General features: G+C 40.0%; 1 protein-coding gene across 3 annotated transcripts in view; it reads right to left on the bottom strand.

Moving 5' to 3' along the window:
- Positions 1 to 17,548, bottom strand: part of ALDH3A2 (aldehyde dehydrogenase 3 family member A2) — a 34,415-nt gene extending 16,867 nt beyond the window's left edge. For all 3 annotated transcript variants that reach the window (XR_012688042.1, XM_075195158.1, XM_075195157.1), the window contains exons 1-9: positions 17,439 to 17,548; positions 9,702 to 9,871; positions 8,830 to 9,061; positions 8,282 to 8,367; positions 6,727 to 6,935; positions 6,297 to 6,414; positions 5,846 to 5,987; positions 983 to 1,149; positions 238 to 337 (exon numbers count right to left, since the gene is read on the bottom strand). Coding sequence is in view for 2 of the 3 variants with exons in the window: in XM_075195158.1 (XP_075051259.1) it covers positions 238 to 337; positions 983 to 1,149; positions 5,846 to 5,987; positions 6,297 to 6,414; positions 6,727 to 6,935; positions 8,282 to 8,367; positions 8,830 to 9,061; positions 9,702 to 9,854 (1,207 nt within the window). In the remaining variant the exon portion in view is untranslated. The remainder of the gene's footprint in view (positions 1 to 237; positions 338 to 982; positions 1,150 to 5,845; positions 5,988 to 6,296; positions 6,415 to 6,726; positions 6,936 to 8,281; positions 8,368 to 8,829; positions 9,062 to 9,701; positions 9,872 to 17,438) is intronic.
- Positions 17,549 to 19,269: the final 1,721 nt, after the last annotated feature.

Here is a 19,269-nt window from a genome sequence, read left to right on the forward strand (position 1 = left end):
AAACAAAATAAATAAGAAAAAAGAAGCTGCTCTGGCAGGTACAAAAAGCCCTGCTACTGTGGGCATTTGGACTGAAGTACTCTATACCTCAGTGTGTCCATAGTATGAATGAGAAAGAAGATCTTGCTTTCATTGTAACTAGTGTTTACATTTTATTTCTTTACCACATGTACAATCTATATGCTTGTTGCACCATGCAGAATCAGTCATAGCCCTGTTTCTCTTAAAAATACTCACCAACACCTCCAAATGGTAATTCTGCAACTGAGAAGTGCATAAAAACATCATTTGCAGTTACTCCTCCACTTGATGTCTGTGAAATCATCTTTTTTATGATCTGAAATATTCAGACATTAAAAGATTACATTGTATTAATAGGTCAACATGTATAATGCAGACCATACACAGGCTGAACCTGTCACACACACACACACAGATTAATAACAATATTAGTGTCCAGTTTCGCCACAAGGATATGTGGCCCAATTGGATGTAAAAATGAAAATTCATCGCAGTTTTAGTGCACTCAAAAGGTGAACACACAGGCCAACAGTTGTCCTCTTTTCAACTACATTCACCAAGATACCCCATAATAATCTGATTGATCAGGCACCAGGCTTATTTTAGTGTTACACACACTGGAATATCAAGTCAATTAACGGTTATCACTGGCAATACTGTATAGTGTGTCACCAGCTGAATAGTTTAAACCCATGCCCTGAGGCATGAGTCTACACAATTCTATAGACAGTACCTCATTCTGATTCCGATTGCAGATTCTGTGTCGTCTTATCAAGAAACGAAGTTGATTTTGATTTCAATTGTATCACTATTTTATGAGAACACAAATTAACTCAAGACTCTTGACAGTCACTTAATTAGCTGCGAGGAATGTAACACATTTGTTGATCCGGTCAGAGAAACATAGTAACAACAGAATTCCCAAATAGTATTCTATATAATGGCTTAAGTTTTTAAGTACCTTTTTGTTATTTGAAAATACATAAAGGGCAAGTGGTTTTTCTCGCTGGTTTATAAACTGAATGGCTTCATCCACATTTTTTACTGTTAGGATAGGAAGTAGTGGTCCGAAAATCTCTTCTTGCATGACCTTGGATTCCGGCTGCACGTCAGTCAGGACGGTTGGTGCTGGAAAAGAAGTTTTCAATGATTGATCCGTGCATAATTTTTGATGTATGTTTCATACACTTTTCCCCTGAAATTTCCTCCCCAAGAACTAGATTGCTACTACATTTACATTAATTTCAAAGTACTATAAAATATCATACACACAACAGGAAGTACACGTATTTTGGTGTAATTAACAGATGAAAGGTTTACATACTGTCCTGACACAAAGTAGTATTTAACACAATTCAAAGAATCCGTGGGGTGACTTTTAGGGCTAGCAGCTATAGCAGCAGTCTTTCCCATAGTGCTTGTCGCACTCACAGGTACTTGGATGTCCCAGGTCTTAACTGTAGCGTAATGTAAGCTTATGTGCAATACCGTAGCAAGGGGATAATAGGCGGTAGACAGGATGGTAGTGGATAGTCAGTAGCAGGCCAAAGTCAGGGGTCTATAGAGGATAGAGTGGTCAGAAACAGGCAAAGGGTCAGGGCTGGCAGAGAGCAGGAGAATCCAAGTAACAGGGCCAAAAGGTCAGGACGATCAAAATCCAAATAACAAACCAGGGGTCACAACAGGAGGTCAATCAAAGAGTTTACAGAACACAGAACAGAGCAGGTCAGGTAAGGAATGCAACAGAAAAACATTATAACCAGCAGGGAGGCCAAGCCTTATATACACAGAGGGGTCAGTTAAGGCCATTAATTAACTGGGACAGTTTACACACGCGTCCGGATACCTGTCATGCCGGGCGTTCAAGTAACAGAGCATCCCAGCCGTTGCCTTGGCGGCCGGGACAGAAAGGAAGTGACGTCCCGCAGGTAAACGCTGAGCCACCGCTGCTTGGGGCACAGACATTTATGAAAACCAATGCAAAAGGAAAAGGAGGTGCCGCTGCCCAGCACATTAGGAGGTTTAATTTTCTAAATTTCACTAGAAAAATGATAGTTAAAATCTGAAAAGGGCAACAGTGCCAGTTTGTCACAGTTTTCATAAATGCTCCCATAACGATTTTTTAAATTCATCATCACACCTCTATATACAGCAATGCTGTGGCTGCAGTCAGCTGTAAGAATCTCTCAGCCTCGTCTCTAGATTACATTAAAGATGGAAAAAAAACAAACATATGTAATTGCAATATTTACAATGCTGCAAAATTGCTTAAAACTGTTCTGAAATATAAAACGCAGCAATATATAATATGGCTATTATATAATAAGCTAAAAACTTCACCAGCTCGGTCCTAACCACTATGGGGCCAATTCAACTCTGCCGCAAATAGCGCGGCGTTAACAGTATTACCATTAATACGGTCATTTTAACCTGGATTTCATCTCGCAGCTCAGGGAGCCGCGAGTAAAAATCCACTGCTGAAAATTACCGTATTAAGGGTAATTATGCGCAGTTTTACCGTACTCATGGTAAAATTGCTGACGCCGCGCTATTCTCGGCCCCTATGGCTTATAGGTTTTTGATTATATGAAGAAGGAAACAAACTAGGATAGGACTACAACAGGCAACACCAAGTAGAGAAACAGAAAGTTACATTACAGCTACAGCCAGCATTCAGTTCAGACATCACTGACACACTGTTTTCAACCATTTTTGCCAATTTTCATTGTAAATGTGTGTATAAATGTTATTTGTGCACTTTCAAATAAAATCTGAACCATGTAGCTAAACTGCAAATATTTCCCAGCTATTTCAATTTTGAAATGTGCAGCAAATTCCACATAAAGGGTTGAGCAGATAGATTTATATAGATTTTAAACAGGACAGCCTTAACAACTCTTTTAGTTTTAAATGAGTAATGCTTCAATAATGAACTGACAAAAGCCTGTTAGATTAAATTGGCCCACACCTTTTATTAAACATGCGAGTGCTGTAGTGTGGTATGGCCACCTATTACACAAATATTAAGTAAGAATATGGTACAAGGTGTTTCAATCTGCATCCTTAAGGGCCAAATATGGAATATGATGTGATGACATCTGGTGGTATGATATATTCCCAATCTGTTTAGGATGCTTTTGTATCTAAATCAGGATTACTATATAGAATTTCTCTTCGTAATAATTTTCATTACACTGCTTGGAGGGCAATGCTTTACTTTTACGGCCTGAGTCATTAAGGCAAAAAGAAGAAGTAAGTTTTCTCCTGTACAATCCATGTTACAATGCAAGGGCTGCAAGCAAATTAGTTTATTACTTTGCAAATAAGGAAAATACTGCCTGCTTTTTCATGTGGCACACAAATAATTGATGGCTTTATTTTACACTGAAATTTAAACTTGATCTAGGACATGCCCTATCCCAACTATAAATCTGTCCTCACATTTAAATTTACCTCTCCCTCCAATGCAACATGGTTTTGCCAAGGTGCAAAGTTACTCCTTTTTTTAGCTTTGCTTTCCTTAATGAATCAGGCCTGTAAAGTTTATACAGTGTGCACCACCTTGTAGTCTCATGATGCAGAGATGAGTATTGTCATAGTTGCCTACTCTCCCGGAATGTCCGGGAGACTCCCGAATTTTTGGGAGTTCTCCCGGACTCCCGAGAGAGCAGGCAAAAATCCCGGATTCAGCTGTCGCCGATGTTGAAGATGGTGGGGGCGGGGCTAAATGTGCAACCATGGCCGCGTCCCCTGCTGCGATTGGCTAAAATTGCCTAATATTGATGGGGCGGAGCCTAACGGCGCACCATGAGTGGCCACGCCCCCCTCGAAGGACCCCCTCCAGGACAGCTGCCTTCAAAAGTAGGCAAGTATGAGTTATGTATCTGCAATACATACATGTGCGCAGAACACGGTCTTATTTCAATGTCTAGTCTGCGTGATTGCGCACAGCCTTATTGCTTCCGGAACACAGCTTTGTTTCATTACATACTGCTTGTGCTTTTCCATGGGAATGCATTGCATAGCCTTTATTGGATGTTTGTCGTATACCCTTTAGGGCAGTGATATTATGTTACATTTGAGGAGCTGTCAGCTGTGTATACTTCAGGTCTGAAATCTGTAAATTTGTCAGTTTGGGTAACTAGCACCTTAAAGAGATGTTCCCCATCTGCAACAATATGTGCAGATACTCTACAGACATATCGAAGAACCAAAGATGTTTCACTTCACACTATCACTACTGCAATGCTGACGACCGACAGTATTGATCCATGGCCTTACATCATGTTTGCCATGTCATGTTCATCCAAGAAGCATGAAACAAGAACCAGTATTTATCTGATCAGTGAATGTTTTACTAATACTCCAGTTATTCTCTTTTCTTATCCCACTGCTTTTCCTTTGAAAGAAGTTGTATTAAATTACATCAGCTGCCATACCATTATGTAATAGTTTTGCATAGTGATACTCCTCTTCTGGCATCACTGCTGCACTTAGCTTCTACAGATTATTATTGCTGATTTGTAAGGTGCCTCTGTGCTATGCAGTGCTGTACAGTGAGGGAATCAGGGCACACAAAATAAAACCCACATACAAGGTAGACAAAATAAATGCAGACACTTAACAAAAAAAAAAAAAGGTTAGGGAGGGACTTGCACATGTGAGCTTACAATCTATTGAGAAAAGGGCAGAGATAAGCAAGAGGACCAAGAGTGGTTATAAGTGGAAATTGATACTGCAGCTGCCAGATTGAGTAGTATAGTGGTGGTACAGTAGGTTCAAGTTTGCAGAATTTTTTTAAATATTTGAAGGCTGGGGAGAGTACAGTTGAGGTGTCTGTAATACCCCATTCATACTGCACCAAAATCCTGGGTTTTTGCTGGGGCGAGCTCAAGCGACCCGGGTCTTGGTGCAGTATGAATGGTACAAGTCAAAAATCCCGGGTCTAAAAACCCGGGTCTTCAACCCGGGATTTATCGAGGGGTAATTCCCAGGTCGGACCCGGGTTGGCTGCACTATGAATGGTGCAACCCGGGTTTTTCAACCCGGGTTGCACAGAAAACAAGCTGATTGGCTGTCTGACCTGTAATGCTCACAATATTTACATTAACTGCATACATAAAACCAGGAAAAAAAACCTTGAGAGGAAAACAACAGTATGGACTGAAACAACTACTTCTATCATCCACACTATAAGAAACAAACGAAAGAGAAAGGTCGCACATACTTTACATAGGCGACTAAAGTAAAGTACGGAGCGGTGAGCAGTACAGAACGGAATTGGTGGAAACACTGAAGAAATGTCTGATTGTTTACAAATGATACAATGGAACAATAAAAATGTAAATATCTTATAAGATACACTCACACATCTTTATGGACAAAACAGCAGAAAAGCAGACTATTACAAAAAAAAATGTTTTCAGCCAATGAAAACTGCTCTGATGATGACTCCCACAAATTGCCAGGGCACAGACTTGTGCAGTATGAATGGGGTCAACCCGGGAAATTCCCAGGTCCAAGGTGCAGTATGAATGGTGTTTCTGAGCTGGGACGCTCCGAGACCCGGCAAAAACCCGGCTTGAAAAACCCGGTATATTGCCGGGGGCGGCAGTATGAAAGCGGCATTACTCTGCATAGGTTTGGTCAGCTTGAAAAGTGCAAATTGTGAAAACCCCTGGGTTATTGCAGTCCCTGCTCAGTCAGCACCCACTACCATGTTACTTTCAGAGTCACTTCATGCTATAAATAGCATTATTTGCACATACAATGCTATCACTGACTGAGTAATCAATTACATGGGAAATATGGGTCTATAACATACCTATATAACAGGTGGCTTCATCATGTTCTCCTCCAATAGCTACCTTCTGCCCCTCTAACAAACCAAGAACTCGCTGGAAATGACGTTTATTAATGATCCTTTCATAATCTGGAGAATTCTTGGGGTTATCACCATAGTATTCCTAAATAGGAACAATAATAAAAAAAGGGATTACAGATTTCCATCTTGACAGCATTGTATTTCCAATTTGTTAACTAATTACACAGTTAATCACAGATTATAGCAATTGTCAAACTTTCTAATTTAGAAATTTAGACGCTGCATTAAAATACCTAAAATTAGGTTTTGGGGGGGGGGGGGGGTGTTGCTGCTAGGACAGGTATTAATAAGCCCGATTATGAGCAACAGACCTCAGTAGTCTGAATGTTGATCTTATAAAGAGCAAAAAGCCACAGCTCACGCGATTTGAAAATGTAGAATTCTAACATACCTTTAGAGTTTCCTTGATCTTTTCTATCAATTTACTTTGGATGGACTTGTCACACAACACATAATCAGGAGCAATACATGTCTGACCACAGTTGGCAAACTTCCCCCAAGCTATACGTCTGTAAGTAAAACAGAATGATAACTATAATAACAGTGATAACATATGATATGATAACAGTATCTTTTTTTTTTTTTTAACTCCACCCTTCAGTCTCCTGCATTTTATGTTCAAAGGCAGCTCTTTTACTGGCTCACAACAGTGTTGCTGGGGGAGTTTTCTATTTTTCCCTTTTTGGATAACCCCACCCTTTCAAGCACCCGTGGGAACCTATAAATTGATTGAGCAATTTCCACTTCTGTATTGTTTGTTTGTAAGACTGGCAACAAAACCTTGACTTTTACTCTCTTATAATGAACACTGTAAAACTCACCTGCTTGCAATGTCAATATCACAGTCCTTATCAATGTAACATGGACTCTTCCCTCCGAGTTCAAGGGTTACAGGAGTCAGGAATTTAGCAGCCGCTGTCATTATTATTTTACCAACATTCGTATTTCCAGTGTATAAAATGTGGTCAAATCTTTCAGCAAGCAACTCTGTAGTCTCGGCTACTCCCCCATTTACCACTGGGTACAGCTCCTACAAAAACAGGCAAATAGACAATTACTTTTAAAGTTTACGGTAGATTAGATTTGTATCAAGTATATGCCCCTGGTTCCAATATAGTTAGGTTATAGGTAGTATCTGAATCCGGATAACATACTAAAGCACAAACAGAAGAAAAGATTGCAGTCAGTAAAAAAAGGTGACAAAATGTTCTTTAGATGCATTAGTGAATGGAAAAAAAAAAATATATAAAAAAACTGCAAGATTTACCTTCAGATCTAAGTGGCTGCTGACTGGGAGAGAGAGGGGGAGCGGCTGACAAGGGGGGGGGGGGACAGAGGGGGAGCGGCTGACAAGGGGGGGGGGGCAGAGGGGGAGCTGCGTTAGGTTGGTAATTGGGATTTTTATCTTAGCTATAAAGTTTACATCTGTTAGCTTAGACAATGATGCTATAGGGACTGAGCTGCTGTCTTGCAGATAGGAATTGGCATCTTCAAGTGATCTTGTCCTTTGAGAATTTTTAGTACACATGATAGATAGTATACTATTACAGCTGTTAGGAGTTAAATCGCTAGGGCAGTTTGCAGGTTAGTATCAGAGATTCATTTTTATTTTTTTTTGGGGGGGGGGGGGGGGCACCAGTTGTGTCTCTCTCGCCCAGGGCACTAAAATGTCTAGTTATGGCTCTGCTCCACACTGCCGAGATCTGCCGACACTGCTGGTCTTGAGTGCATACACACTGCAGAATCAGCACAAGATCGTTCCATTGCAGAACAAGATTTTTAGTTCAGTTTAAAAATCAAATGAAACAATATGATGTGCTTTGGAACAATAATCGTTCATCGTTGGAGTGTACACGCTAATGCGATATCGGGCCAAACAGTCATTTATCGTGTGATTGGCCCGATAATCGGCTGAAGACCCTGCAGTGTGTACCCAGCCTTACTTGGACTGTCAAAATTAGCAGAAGATAAAAGATAAAGAAAACAATGGGGGAGATTCACTTACAGACATCGCAATGAGCACATTGCCATAAATTACGGTAGAAATTTCCCCTCTATGGGGTGCGAGGAAAAATGAGTGGAGATTCGAACAAAATCAGCATTAAAATTACCGTAATAACGGTAATAGTGCGCGACTCCGAAAGAATTCTGCTCCCAAATATTTAAATACAGCGTCAAAATTTTAAAAATACAATGATGGGAACGAGCCCATAAGAATCCAAACATAATATTTTTAACGCGCATTTCAGGCATTCGTTAGCGGATGAACAGCATATAGGCATGAAAGAGCCCGGAAAGTACAAAATCCAAGAAAAATACTTTGTCAGGATCATTCCTTTTTAAATAGGTATAAAATCGCAGATGTTGTTCTAGTACCTTGTCCAAGTATAGTGGGACAATTTTCTCCAAGAGCGCGGCAGTATTCTTACTAACTTCAGAAGGTTTGATCACCACAGCATTACCTTCACAGAAACAAGAAATAAAATGAATATGATTCACTACTGAGCACGTTACATTACAGAAAGAAAGATTATATCACAGAACCTAAAGAAGATGGATTTTTTTATTTTTTAAATGGTACATTCTGCTACTTTGCCTAGATATTTATTTCTTGCACTGGAGTGGTTGCTGAACATAAGAAGACAAAGCAGAAAATCGGTTGTGCTATGGGAGAAGTAATTCATCCCCCATAAAAGATAGGACAGACAATATATAACAAACTTCTTTATAGATATGCTACAGAACAGCACCCAGCAGCATTTGCTAGACCTTCTATACTTTAAATTATACATAAAACATTCTACAATACTATATTTTCAGGTTAGTTAACAGTGTAACAAGCAAAAAAAAAAAAAAAAAAGACAAAAACAAGTTATATAGAGATTTAAGATAATTAAAAATTGACAGTGACCAAATAAAAGTACCTGCTGCAATGGCACCCACCACGGGCTGCATAGTAACCACAAACGGGTAGTTCCAAGCTCCAATAACCAGGACAACACCAAGAGGTTCATAGTTTATGTACACTTCATCTCTCATGGTCGTTAGGTTCTTTTTGACATGTTGTGGTGCTGCCCAATCACGGAAATTGTCAATTATCATATCTATTTCAGATAACAGTCCCATCATCTCATACGTGAAAGCACTAAACTGATTCTAAACATAAAAAAACAGCTTGGGTTATATATTTTCAATGCCAATATAGTTACTAATATATGTCACTATACAATGGCATTTACTAAGAATTCAATGTTTTTTAATATGACAAAACGTTAAAAGGATCTTAGAGGGAATGTCCTGGATCTGAAAGACAGCCTGCTGTGTCTTGCACAATCTTTACGTGTTTGCTTATTTATTGTGTTTGCTTTGATTAAAATACTATGGAAATGTTGATTAATGATGTGTATATATTTTGCATGTTCTTTCAGACATTTAAAACACCAAATATTTCTTCCTTGTGCAAATCTCATAAAGGAATAAATTAATTAAGCTAGAAATATAATTCCTTTATCAGGTTTTCCAGCATATGAAGCAACAATATTCTCGCATGTACGATAAAACAATTTTATTTGAAATCACTTATGCCAAATCTAAATACGAATAGCATTTTATGATCGAGCTAAAAGTTAACAATTTGAAGGCATGAAATTAGAAAACAGGCGTTAGCACAGTGATTGACAGAATAGTTCAGATCACTAGAGCCCCCAAGCAGTGACATCTTTTGCAGGGAACAGTTATATTTGCTATGTCGTCAAACAATTAGTTTACATGGATAAACATACAAGTGCTCAAACACCTTGTGCAAGTCTCCTATTATGGCTTCCTTGATCTCAGCATCCTTCTCAATGACCATTCTTTTCAGAGACTGGAGCTGTTGAAGTCGGAAATCCAATGAGCGGGTCTTTCCAGTGGCAAATGCCTGCCTTGCTTTGTCCACAATCTGTTTCATATTGATTCTTTCAAAGGCTGGAGGAAAAATATATATAGAAAAAATAAGTTATACAGAACAGGTAAACTAGTTTGGCAAGATACCACTAGACAGTCAAGGTATCTTCATGCAGTCATCTTTAAAGCAGAACTTCATCTTCACTTAATCATTTACTTCTGTTTATCTATATAGCACTACCATATTATGCAGCGCTGTACAGAGAATACATTAATCATTCATATTCTCTGCAGTCTAAATTCCCTACCACACAAACACACACACATTTTGTCAGCAACAATTTAACCTACCAGTTGTTACGAGCGGCGTTGAGCCACTGCTCGTTCCTACCTGCGTCCCGGCTGTTGTCATGACAACAGCCAGGACGTCACTTCCGGTTCCTGTGCCCCGGCCGTTGTCAGGGAACTGGCTGGGACGCTGTTCTAAGGCAGTGCCGTGTCCCGGCAATGCTGACAGCCCGGCGCGTGCGCTCTAGTGCCTATGGGGCTAATTAGTTCATTTATTATTCTACTCCTGGGGGCCATTTACTACATCTCCCATCTGATTGGTCCCTTTCAGTATTTAAGGCAGGGATGGCTTAGCCTCCCTGCCAGTTATAGCGTTTTTCTCGGTGGGTAGCTGACCTGTTGTGTGCTGTGTTGCTGACTCCTGATACATTTCCTGTTTTGACCTTGGCTTTGTTTTGGACCCGCTTGAACTCTGATTGCCCCGACCTCTGCTTGTTATTTGGATATCCCTGCTTGCTGCCAGCCCTGACCTATTGGCCTATCTTTGACTACTCTGCTTGCTTCGGACCTCTGACCTCGGCTTTCGTCTGACCATCCGTTACCATCTGGATTGCTTCCTCCGGCCCTGCCGCTACGGTTTTGTTAATAAACAAACTATAATAGAGTTAAGACCTGGGGGCATCCGAGTACCTGTGAGCACATCAAGCTCTACTGGTAAGACGGCTGCTATAGGCGAAGACCTCTATTGATAGGCTGCAGGTCTCGTAATAAGCTTGCAGAACTAACACCAGTATGTTTTTGGACTGTGGGAAGAAACCAGAGCACCCGGAGGAATCACACAAACACAGGGGATAATATGGTAACGAAATGATAGTTTATGCCAACGTTTTTTTTTGCATATACTGTTAACTTGCTGCCGCTATTAATTAATATTTGGAAAAAAGTTCAGTCTTCCCTGAGACAGGTCTCAATTCAGTCTAAGATGTTTGCTGACCGTCATCGTACTACATGTTCGTTTAAAGTGGAGCAGAAGGTCTGGCGATCTACTCGTAACTTCCTAGTTGTATAGAAGTGTGATTGTGTTTTACCTAATTGTCAGGGCAAACCATCTGCTCTGAAACATGCAGCTTGTGAACTTGCCCAGTACACCAAATCATTTTATGGAATGTACCACCACTTGAGCTGAGCACTACATACAAAACTTTACTTGTGTATTTAACAGAACAAAAAAAGGACAAACCAAAAATACAAAAAATAAGGACAAATCATTGAGAGCTGGGTTGGAAAGATATGGACAATGCAAGATACTGCTTTTAAACATTACTATTCCAAGCTAGAAAGCCCTCCAGTTACCTGTTATTAGCCATTCTTAATATTGTGTAAGCCTAATCAGTTATTCATTAATTAACAGCTAAATGTGAATGTTCAGTAGCCCACAACAGCTTAGACATTTGCTAACCTACTTTAGATCAAAGTCAATTGCTGATTTATACAGGTTACTGAACATATACACTATTCTATTCATCTTAACTCTACTTCTATACTTAATGTCAGCAGCTATGACACACTGCAAAGACTGAAATCTGGCTTCGGGTACATGACTTGATAGTAGCTGGTGAAGGCATTACATCATCAGGTCCTACCCAATCACATGCCCCACTGTTTTCAATCATTGCAGTGTGTCACAGCCAATTGCTCTAAATACAGCCAGAAAGCTATCCCCATAATTTAGTCTCTAGTCATTGCTTTTCTGGATACTTTTTACACATCACAGAGATCTGAACCATTATGCCAAGTGAAAGGTGGCATCTGACTGGATGGATTAGACACCATGTAATCGGTGTCTTCACCCTCCAGAATGTCATCCCATTTAAAGGCGAATATTTAGTTCCATAACTAAAACATATATGCGGAATATCATTTACCACGGGCATGGCGATCAACCCAATCTGGCTCCCTAATGTCCGCTACGGAAGGCTGTTCTCCCTCCTCTTGGCAGTGTGTTGTCAATTGAAAACACACCGAATGCATGATAAAATTCTGACCTAGCAATAACAAGGACATCCTCCACTGCTGTAGATGTCGAGGGGCCAGCAAATGCACAGTAAGACACAAATTTGGGAGTCACTGGACATGTGCCAGTTCACCCTCAGGAGAAGCCCTCGCTCTGCTCTTCTGAGCACATGCGCTGTCAAACTCAAAAACAGGCTGGCCCCCAAGCATGCTCAGAAGAGTAGAGCGAGGGCCTACGTATGGTGGGTCGCCATTGCAGGACCGCCCCCACCTTTGAGCACCAACTCTCATTTGCATATGTTTTGTTGTCCATATATGGAATAACCATAGCGACGATATAAATATGTTTTGCTAATGAGCAATACAAATCTGCTATGATTTCAAATCACATTATTGCATATTCTTAGTATGCGTTTAATATATTTATTGTAGAATTATTTTTTTTTATTTTATTATTGTGTACAAATGTCTTATATAAGTATAAACATGATGTTGTTATCCCTTAAACATTTACTTTTAAAACTTACAGCTTTTTTAACTGTTCACTTTTATTTTAAAAACACAATACATTATTAAAATATATTAAGGATAACAAATACACACACATATATGTACGAGAAAAAAAAAACAAACACACACACACACATATATACATATATATACACACACACACACACACACACACACACAGATGCGCACACACAACACAATAAGGTGTGTCTACAGCCTACCAAGAGTGACTGTGTGGTGTGTCATGTTTTGCTGTTCTCTGATGCACCATGAGAGTGAGCTGCCAGCGCCGGGGAGCGCGTGCAGCACCTCTTACCAGGAGGCTGCTCCAATAGTGTCAGAAACCAATTACAGTGGCACAGTGACATCAGCAACTCCCTACCTAAATGCAGCACCGAAGAGTGAAGAAAATAATAAAACACAAAGGGCTTGGGAATATGTGTAAGTGCACAGACAGCCACACCTCTCACAGAGAAAGACTGAGTATTATATTTACTAAACTGCGAGTTTGAAAAAGTGGAGATGTTGCCTATAGCAACCAAATTCTAGTTATTTATTTAGTACATTCTACAAAATGACAGCTAGAATCTGATTGGTTGCTATAGGCAACATCTCCACTTTTTCAAACCCACAGTTTAGTAAATATACCCTTGGGAGTGTTCAAACACCCACAGCAGCCACAAAGCTGGCGCCTATGACCTACCACATTAGGTGGATTAGTATACCTCAGATAAGCAATTTTCTGCATAAATAAAAAAAATGATAAATACATGTTTTGTTGCAAAAAAAAAAAAAAAAAATTACAATCACCCTACTAAAATTGTGTCTCAGTCAACTTGAACACATTTCACAGCAGTGTTTTATGTGAAATCATGAGAGTGATTTCCAATTATAGAAACATATTTGATAAGTCTTTGTCATTACACGTTTTAGATTGTACAGTACAGTAAGCATTAAGTAGAAGAGTTTAATTATTTGCCTTTTGACTCCCTATTAAAGGAATGATTTGCATGTTTCATAAGTGAACCTAGTAAAATTCTAATGGGATGATTTAATAACCTTATATTTTGGCATATGCAGTAATATAAATAGCTGGCCTGGGCAATCACTAAAAACATATGAAACAGAACAACATGCCTCTTTAATTAAATTAATTTTAGGATCTAAACCAGGGCTGGATAGATTCCAGTTGCCTTCCATCCAGAACTCTGCTATGCTTGAAGCAGGCTGTTATGTCAGGTTTGTGACTTTGTCTGCATTGAATACATATGACAGTCCTTTTCTAAAATATAATAGGATATGTATTCAAACTGGAAAGGAATATATATATATATATATATATATATATATATATATATATATATATATATATATATATATATAAAAATCTTTATGATAACTTACTTAATTTTTCAGTTATGGGAATAATTCTGGTATAGTGTATGATATGGTATGATGATGGTATGTTATGTGCAGAGCATAAGCTGTTTAATTGCGTGAATGAGCTGGTGCAATGCATAGTGATACCGGGTGATATATGTATAGGGCACAATCTGTTTTATTTTGCATAAGAGCACATGGTAAGTAAGGTGGCACAGCATCACAGTATTGCTGCATCACCCTGCACTGAGAACACGTCTGCGTCAGATTGGGTGTTATGCAATAGATATATTTTGCATACAATGCTAATGTACATACTTTAAAACATCATTGTTCTTCCCAGCACCTATTTCCCGAGTGCTCCACCCGGCTGTTTTTACTCACCATCCAGTTCTTGGAGCCCAATATAGTCTTATTTTAATATAATAAACCATTGTTTCTCCTATTAGAACAGGCACTATGTGAGCACAGCCAGCAGTGTGTGTTAGACCACTGACCCCCAGTCTAAACAGTCTCGGCAGGTGTGGGCAATAACCCTCAACATTTTTCAATAATAAGCATTACAATTGCCCCCACCCAACTGCTTCTTAATGCCACCCAGCTGGCAAGGTTTTCTGGGGAGAACACCAAACAGGATTCAGATTTTACTTTACATGTAAATGTCTGACTCCTAATATGTCAGCCTGGCTCTTAACTATTGGAGTATTTTGTCCAAGCCTAGGTCTTTCAAAGGTGAATATAAACCCTTGATTAAAATGGGATTAAATATTGTGCTGTATAATTTTTATATTGTATTCATCACATGAAGCTATTGTTAAAAGTTGCCTACTCATTACTCGTATAATAAAAAGCACAATTTTTTACCTATGTCCCAGATTTTTCAAAATCACTTACTAGATAAGATACAAGTTATCACCTGTCCGATTAAAAGTGCAGTCTAAAGTTCAGTGGAATTGTACACATTGGTGTACTGAAAAAGAGAATTCACCCACCTATCTCTCGATCAGCGCTGTAAAGCATAAGTGTATATTGGCAGACAGAAACCATGATAATTAAGAGACTGACACAGCAGTGTTTTGGATCATGTCTTACTCATAGGCCTCATATTCACTGGTATTTTTTAAATGCCTTTGACAGGCACGTATAATGCATGTAAACGTGTCAGACATTAGAAATTATTGTTTATAGGGTTACCATACCCATTAGTATTTTAACTTACACTGCTTTCCATTGTGTGGAATGCTACTTGTTACATTGTTTAAACACTGGGGAAGTCTACAATTATCTTTTTAACACTAGTAAAAACAACAACAACAACAGTGGGTATGTGGCCCAAGAGAGAAAGAAAATTGTCCCTCATGTTGGGAGTGGCTGAGGTTTCTTACACATGCCATCCAAAAGCAATACACAGAGATTCATACCAGTCACATCTCATCTTTTCTTAGTATGTACTCACTTCTTCATCTCTATATTAAACACTCCACTCCATATCCCCTGAAATTACTAACACTCCTCTGTTTATGGATGTACAACAGCGTTGTCTAACATTTTTGTATAATCTAGGGCAGGGGTAGGCAATCTCCGACACGCGAGCCTGATGTGGCACTTGGACCACTTCTTTCCGGCACTCCTGAGCCCTGCAGCTGCCTTACTAAGATAGCCGAAATGCAACAGTTCCATTTTGATAATCTTCGGCTGTTTTAATGAAGCAGCTCAATGGTTCCCTTGTGGAACGAATGATGTGTGGATGTGCTTGCTGAGTCTCCAGAGAGGAAGTATGAGGCATAATATAAACTTGAGACACAACTTTGTGGCCCAATATAAACTGGGGGCACATCTATGCTGCATAACATGAATGTTTATTTGTTGGTATCTGTACTATTAACATTAACATGATATTAGCATGATAAAATAATGGTCCAAGTAAAAAGGATCATTTAACTTCATTAAACAACATTGTAGCCCACAAAAAATAAAAATCCTTGGACAAGTCAAAGCAATAGTTGGTGAAACCAAAAAAGACTTAGGGGTAGATTTACTAAACGGCAGGTTTTCAAAAGTGGAGATGTTGCCTATAGCAACCAATCAGATTCTAGTTATCATTTATTTAGTACATTCTACAAAATGACAGCTAGAATATGATTGGTTGCTATAGGCAACATCTCTTTTTCAACCTGCAGTTTAGTAAATCTACCCCTTAATTTCTGTCAACACACAATTTATTTTTGGTGTCGGCCAAGGGGGGCTGCAATTTAAATTTGTGAGTTTGGTTTTACTGTAGACCTTAACATATATACCCAGCAGTGTTCACATGCAGTTTCTCACCAGCGACCACATACAGCATTGGCCGCATACATTATCCCCTAAATGTGCGATTGTCACCATCTCCCAAATATACCGCAAACTTCCTCACCACATGTGCGGTTTCTATCTGATCCAATGCTTTCCAACGCACACACGCATGCTGATGACCACAGGCACTCTAATAATTAAGAGGAAAGAAGAGCTGATGTTCGTTCTACCTCTAACCAAAAATGAGTTTTAAATTTGGATGGAATTCAATAAGTTAAACAGAACTGCAAACTACTGCTTTCCTGTAACCTCCACCCAAATCTAAAAATGCAGTTATCCTTAAGAGAAAAAAAGTTTACTGTGAGGCTGTAGCAATGCACTGGCAGTCCGAAACATGTCACAGGCTGCCTATGTGATACATGAACCATTAAATGGACAACCCAGCTCTACGCAATCTAATTCTCTGTGCAAAGGAACAGTCTTAAACTTGCATAAGCAAACTAAACTTTTGCGGTGCACAGTCTAGTTTGAATACTTTCTGGCTGAGAATTAACAGGTTTCCAGGGCAACTAGAGGCAGCTATTGTAATATGAAGGCACCAGTTATCATTAGCAGTTATCTGTATCTGAAAAATGCTCAATGCCAGGTAGCCCGTTTGGAAAAAAAATGCTCTATTTCTCTGCTGCCTCATACATAACTATGCTTAATCCTAGTTTGTGTGAACGAACATATGTTTACCCACAGGGATTAGAGTGGTAACCGGTCAGGCAAGTCCTCTAATTCTACAGGTACAAACAAAAATACAAATCTCCGTGTAATTTGACTGCTGGAAAAAATGATGAGAAAAAAATAAAACTTGTTTGATTTAAAAGAACGAAAACAAATATTCAGCCACACACAGACGTACTGCACGCTTTCCCATCTAAATACAATGTTTAACCTATTTACTCCCAATATGCATTGTTTTTCAGGCGCACAGGTAAATTGCAGGTAAGTGACAGCAGAATGGATATTGCAGTTTGTAACATGGATCCTGAGCAGAATCTCACACCCTGACAGATGTTTTGAGCTAGGACCAGGACAAGCAGTGCAGTCCTCCTGTGGGAGGACAGGTCGCCAGTCTCCAGAGAGTTTGGCCACAACCTGCTTCCCCCGGGTTTCTTACCTGCAGGTGACTTGACAAGCTTGCGGTTACTGATCAGGAACAGGAAGACTGGACGATTGTTTCTAGATCCCCTTCAGCTATTGTACCTTCAGACTCCACTGTGACATCACCAGGTCATGTGACTGCAGCTGTCACGTGGTACACAGTGCAAGAGGCTGCTGCAAATCTTCCTGTTCTAGTGCAGCTGGAAGTCACTGGAGGAGAAAAAGGGAAGAAGAAAGGCAAATGTGATAGGGAGAGGGCATGTATCAGTAAAGCCTGTGGACAGGGGTTGCATGTGTGAGCAACGCATGTGGACAGCGGGTGCATGTGTGAGCAACGCATGTGGACAGGGGGTGCATGTGTGAGCAACGCATGTGGACAGGGGGTGCATGTGTGAGCAACGCATGTGGACAGGGGGTGCATGTGTGAGTAACGCATGTGGACGGGGGTGCATGTGTGAGTAAATCATGTGGACAGAGGGTGCATGTGTGAGCAACGCATGAGGATAGGGGGTGCATGTGTGAGCAACGCATGTGGACGGGGGGTGCATGTGTTAGCAACGCATGTGGACAGGGGGTGCATGTGTGAGTAAATCATGTGGACAGAGGGTGCATGTGTGAGTAACGCATGTAAACAGTGGCTCAGTGGTTAGCAAGTCTGTCTCACCTAGCTTGGGTCCTGATGAGTTTGTTTCCCAATCACGGCCTTATGTGTATGAAGTTTGTATGTTTTCCCCGTGTTAGCGTGGGTTTCCTCCGGGTGTTAATTGGCTGCAGACAAAATTAACCATAGACTGTAGAGCGCTGCAAAATTGGAAGCGCTATATAAATAAATGATGATGTGGGAAGAATGGGGTCTGTGTGTCTACAGCTGCTTTTCCCTCACATGCACCCACTGTCACAATCCCAACACCTCTCTTCCTTCCCCTGAAAGGTCTCGGTATAAAGTTAGCTCATAGTATATTTTGGTTTCTCTCATTTGATTAAACACTATTTTTGTACTTTAATATTGACTTGTTGATATCCACTATACCACAGCACCTGATATATTGTTAGTTCTCACCTTCGCATCCTGTTTAAACCAATACAATAGTTTATTTCAAAAAAAAAAAAAATGAAAAGAAGCACCCAGTCAGATGTTATTATCATTACAGGCCATGAGTATAATTATTTTTGCCACAACAGAGTACATAAAAGACTTATCTCACTTATTTTCAATCTTCAGAAACACAACAGTACATCCAGTTTTCTTGTAATTTTTTAGGTGTCATACTTCAACCTTCTCATTTATCTATAAGTTTGAATTTTGTTATTTCTCAAGCATCCATTGGGGGACACCTAGATATGGAGGACTCCTCCTCTGGAGAGAAAGTCACCTCCTGACCATCAGGAGGTGGAGGAGCTGATACGGACTGGGCTGAGGTGTTGAACTTCCCAAAGATAGCAGTCCCTGAGACTGCGAAGCCTTCTCTGTTTAAGTGGAGGTTGAAAACCATGCTTTCTTGTCCTTCCCAGCTGGATGATTTGTTGAGTGAGTAAATTGGACACACCTGTAGTGTGATTGTCTAAGACAACTACTATCCCTATCCTAATGCAGTCACGCTTAAGGATGGTGAGGACCGTAAGGTCAAGGGCATCCTTAAGTCCATTTTTGTGGTGGCAAGAGCCTCCTTAAGGCCTGCTTTTACCTCTGCTTGGGTGACCAAGGCTGTGGAATGCTATACCGAGCAGACAAGCTTGGATCTGAATTGCTCCCATTAGTGGAGCAGATTCAGAGACCTACAGAGTATCTCGGAGAGAGGGTCCTGGACGTGGGATGGATTTTGGCACAGATATATGCCACTGTGGTT

Source organism: Mixophyes fleayi, chromosome 2, assembly GCF_038048845.1.
Source record: "Mixophyes fleayi isolate aMixFle1 chromosome 2, aMixFle1.hap1, whole genome shotgun sequence".
In the NCBI taxonomy this organism is placed as follows: domain Eukaryota; kingdom Metazoa; phylum Chordata; class Amphibia; order Anura; family Limnodynastidae; genus Mixophyes; species Mixophyes fleayi.